At 40.3% G+C, this 4,161-nt stretch overlaps 1 protein-coding gene across 1 annotated transcript in view; it reads left to right on the top strand.

The window, feature by feature from the left end:
* Positions 1 to 2,502, top strand: part of LOC118427932 (fucolectin-1-like) — a 7,861-nt gene extending 5,359 nt beyond the window's left edge. Inside the window, exons 4-7 of the mRNA XM_035837898.1 lie at positions 296 to 438; positions 865 to 975; positions 1,818 to 1,895; positions 2,494 to 2,502. Of these exons, the coding sequence (XP_035693791.1) occupies positions 296 to 438; positions 865 to 975; positions 1,818 to 1,895; positions 2,494 to 2,502 (341 nt within the window). The remainder of the gene's footprint in view (positions 1 to 295; positions 439 to 864; positions 976 to 1,817; positions 1,896 to 2,493) is intronic.
* The last annotated feature ends 1,659 nt before the right edge of the window (positions 2,503 to 4,161 follow it).

Raw genomic sequence — 4,161 nt, 5'->3', positions numbered from 1 at the left:
AAAGATTGTCCGAAAGTGCAGATGTCCAATGAGTATGATGGTAATGATGATGATAATGATGATGGTGATAATAGTGATGACGATAATGATGACAGTGATGGTGATGATGGTGATAATGGTGATGATAATGGTGATGGTGATAATGGTGATGATGATGATGATAATGGTTATGGTGATGATGATAACGATGAAGGTAAAGATGTTAATGGTTATGGTTATGGGAGTGATGATGATTGCAGTGATAATGGTGATCATGAGTATGATGATGATGGTGATAATGGTGATGACCAAAAAGGCCTGCAAATACAATACCTGCACTTATTCCAGACATCAATGACTGTTCGGCCTCTCTTTGCGTACACGGCACCTGTTCTGATGGTTTGGGGACCTACACCTGTACCTGCGATCCGGGCTGGACAGGGCACAACTGTGATCAAGGTTTGTACGTCCAACTTAAATACACAGTACATCAATACCTAGCCACATACCAAAATATTCACTAATTCCATCAACACATGTACATACAAGGAGAGTAACCCACAGAAGGGCCATTCATTACATTGGAGACGTGTGTGTGTATGCAAACAGACTATGGACCATACCATACTACACTACAGCACGGAAGTGTCGGTCTGTAATGCCGCAGTACCTGAGACTACTGCAGGGGGGGGGGGGTGACATGTTTACTTCAACAACTACCCACATACCATAATTCAAATAAATCCATCAAAATCACATCTAGTCATAAGTGCAAATGCACAAACACACTCCAACCCTGTCCGTTCGTCGGAGATGAACCTCCTTCTTGGTTGAGATCTGAAAATCAGCTACTGTGTAAGACTATAACATCTGTATATTTTCCAGACATCGATGAGTGCGCTTCCTCCCCATGTGTTCACGGAGTCTGTACTAATGGTCCGGCGACCTACACCTGTAGCTGTGAGAACTCCTGGACAGGACCCAACTGTGATCAGGGTCTGTATGTTTAAAACAAACTGCGCTAGTTTAGATTTAGTAGACTTACATCACTATTCCTAAGCATGGGGCCGCAGAATACAGTATTTATCTGCGGCCTCAGGGGTTCGATGACGCGGGTGCAAAAAAGTTGTGCGACCAAATTCTTCAACTGCATGCCAAGACTTTAACGTGAAAGCCAGTGGAGTTAAACTTCACTATATGTCTGGCATTATAATGTTCAGATCGTAACGTTATGAATGAGGTTGTGAAGTTTGCTCCGTCGTTGCAGCTCCGCATGGCCTCGCATGACCCCAACTAAAGAGGGCGTCAAAGTTATATGAAAAGCAACTTTTTTGTTTTCTGGTATTTAGTAGATTGTATCCCCAACTTCAAAATATCCATTTGTTGCTCTTCTTTAGTGCACCTTACTGTAATTTTATCCGCGTCGATGTCAGTCACTTTTTGGTCTTTAAATTAACTACTTTCTAAGCAGAGGTTCGGCGCCGGATGTGTTTTGACGTGCTTTTATGCGTTTGGCGGTTTTAATTTGTGCTGTTTATTTAATGTCTTTATGCCAAATATGTCTATAGAGATCTCTTTGAGCCCAAATTGTGTTCTGTTACCCTGTTTTTATACATCTGTCGTATTTGTTTGTTTGTTTGTTTATTGTTCACGACTGGAGTTCATACAGTCACGTTTGGGACCACATGGCAACATGATGAATCTATACAGATAAACGAGTGAACTATGCTGGACATTTTAGCAACCTCTAGCAAATCTAATTTCTTGCTATCGTCGGACATTGCAACACACTTTGACAATTTGTGTCAACCTTTTCTTTATCCATTTGTATCATTCAGATGTTGACTACTGCCACCCAAACCCCTGTGACCATGGCCTTGTCTGCCAAAACGCGGGGGATCACTACCACTGCGGTCGTGAGTTCAGTTTACATTTTATTATCTTAGCTGCCATATCTGGTTGAAATTTGCTAAAATCATTTTGATCAAGCAATCTTTGTCACTGAGCAGCATAAAATTGAGACCTACATTTCATTAATACTAACAGTTATACTGAGCTGTTGTCAGCACGTTTCACCGGCAAAAAGTCAGCTTCACGTATCGTTTTAATTGTTATTTTTTTCGGAAACGCTCCTTTCGGAGATTGAAAATAAATGGTCAAATGTCCATAAATATATGACCATATGCAATTAGTTTTTTTTTATTTTTCTAGGAAACTCATTTCAGGTAGCATACGACTGAAAATAAAGTACCCACACATGATGCTTTGCATGAAAAACTGCTTACAATATCCTATTTATGACACTGTATGCATCTAGAACCATCTCAACACGGCCGGGGCCTACCGTACAAGTGCAGCAGCGACTCCTGTCTGCATGGTATGTACTGCATCTCCGAGGGCGTGGAAAGCTACTCATGCAAGCCTGAGTGACGTCACAACAAAGCTTTTCACGTGACATGGCCAGCCAACGGCCGCTTCGTACGTGCCTTAAAGATGTTTTTGTCTGACTTACAGTCTCACTAGAGATAGAAGACGTTATATCAATAAAGAGCATGCATGAAAATGATATTCACAGTTTGTGTCCATTTTTGCTCTTGTCGTTTACGAGGGAGAGTCAAAACATACAAGTATGTACCTGTCTTTTCATAGCCCATAGTAAGTGTCGTACTCATAAAGTAGAAGAGGATAAAGCTGAAGAAGCAGAAGAAATTCATATACTACGGTGCAGGAAGAACAGCATATATATATATATATATATATATATATATATATATATATATATATATATATATATATATAATAGCAAGTTTTATCAAAAGCTATTAGTGCTGTTACGGCCTATAAAAGCCCAATCGAAGGTCAATCGTACAACGTTAGGTGACAGGGGTTTACAGGGTAATCAAGGTTATCAAAATACAAACAATTTTTAGACAGCCTACGAAAGTAGACGTCAACAAATGCCATCTTTATACCCTTGTTTAATACCAAAGATAATTGTAACATCCTAAGGTGTAAATACCATGACGTGGTTAACGGTTTCATGGATATGTTTGGCTGGAAAAAGCAAGGCTGATGCGTGCCAACACCCTGCACCATTCACACAGCGTCCTTTGCCCCAGTGAAGCTCTGACCTCCAACGTTACATATAAACCTTTTGATGTCCAAAGGCCTTTGTTGAAACGACGTAAGCTAGTCAATAACTTTCGCAGCTCGAGGCTGTATTGTGACCGTTGTCATAGTATTCGTAAAACCTTGCACCACATGAAGCATTTTCATGTTAAAATGTTTAAATTAGCCAAGGTATTGATACATGGTCACTAACTGAGGGATTCATTGATTTCGTGAGCTTCTCTAAAATTGGCGAACACCTTTAAGGTTTGCATATTGATAACCTTGCAATAAACGCCAACAAGCAGCGAGGCCAGCCTTTCAATTGTTGACGCAATATGTGTCGTTAAAGAATTACCTGCAAATGGTTTCATTTTTAAAAGACTGTAAAGAAAGGACATTTGACAAGGAAAATAGTAGTCTGTTTATTTTTTTTAAGTAAAACGTTGCTAAAACGACAGTATAGGCTAAGTGAGTTGCTAAGTTGAAATGGTAGAATATTTGTACCGACGAAAAGCTAAATGTGCGTTCGAGAAAGGAAAACCGATATTCTGAATTTTAGTCTGTCTGCCGTGTTCCTCGGATTCTCAAGAGTGGTCATTCTCGTTTAACCCATAGTTTTATTCGTTGTCTATTAGTAGAAAACAACCAACAGTGGGTCCAGTATTCCAACCTGTGCTGTTAATGTATAACCTGAAAATGCTTTCGTTTTTTTAAAGAATCTGTGAGGAAAGGTCAAATGACAAGAAATGCAGAAGTTTGCTTTGGGAGGTAAAACGTTGCCTAATGTCGCCAGTAAATTTTTCTCTACTCACTCTCACTCACACAACAGTTCTGCTAAATAAAGTCCTACTGTGAAGCCATAGACTTTTCTGGAGATCCCTTTTGCGTGAGTTTAAATGGCGTAACGGCAAGGTAATTGACCCAGAGGTCTTGATTACGAATCTCCTGATGCCTCCAATGTTGTGCCCTGGAAAGCAATTTAAACGACATTGCTTGCGCACTTCAGCTTAGGTCAGGAACGTGGTAGGTTAGTTCCATGCCCAGGAGTCGTCCAAGTTAAGCAACGCGACG

This window comes from Branchiostoma floridae, chromosome 12, assembly GCF_000003815.2.
Source record: "Branchiostoma floridae strain S238N-H82 chromosome 12, Bfl_VNyyK, whole genome shotgun sequence".
Taxonomy (NCBI): Eukaryota; Metazoa; Chordata; class Leptocardii; order Amphioxiformes; family Branchiostomatidae; genus Branchiostoma; species Branchiostoma floridae.
Note: the sequence above shows the minus strand (reverse complement) of the source record. Positions and strands in the feature narration are given on the sequence as shown.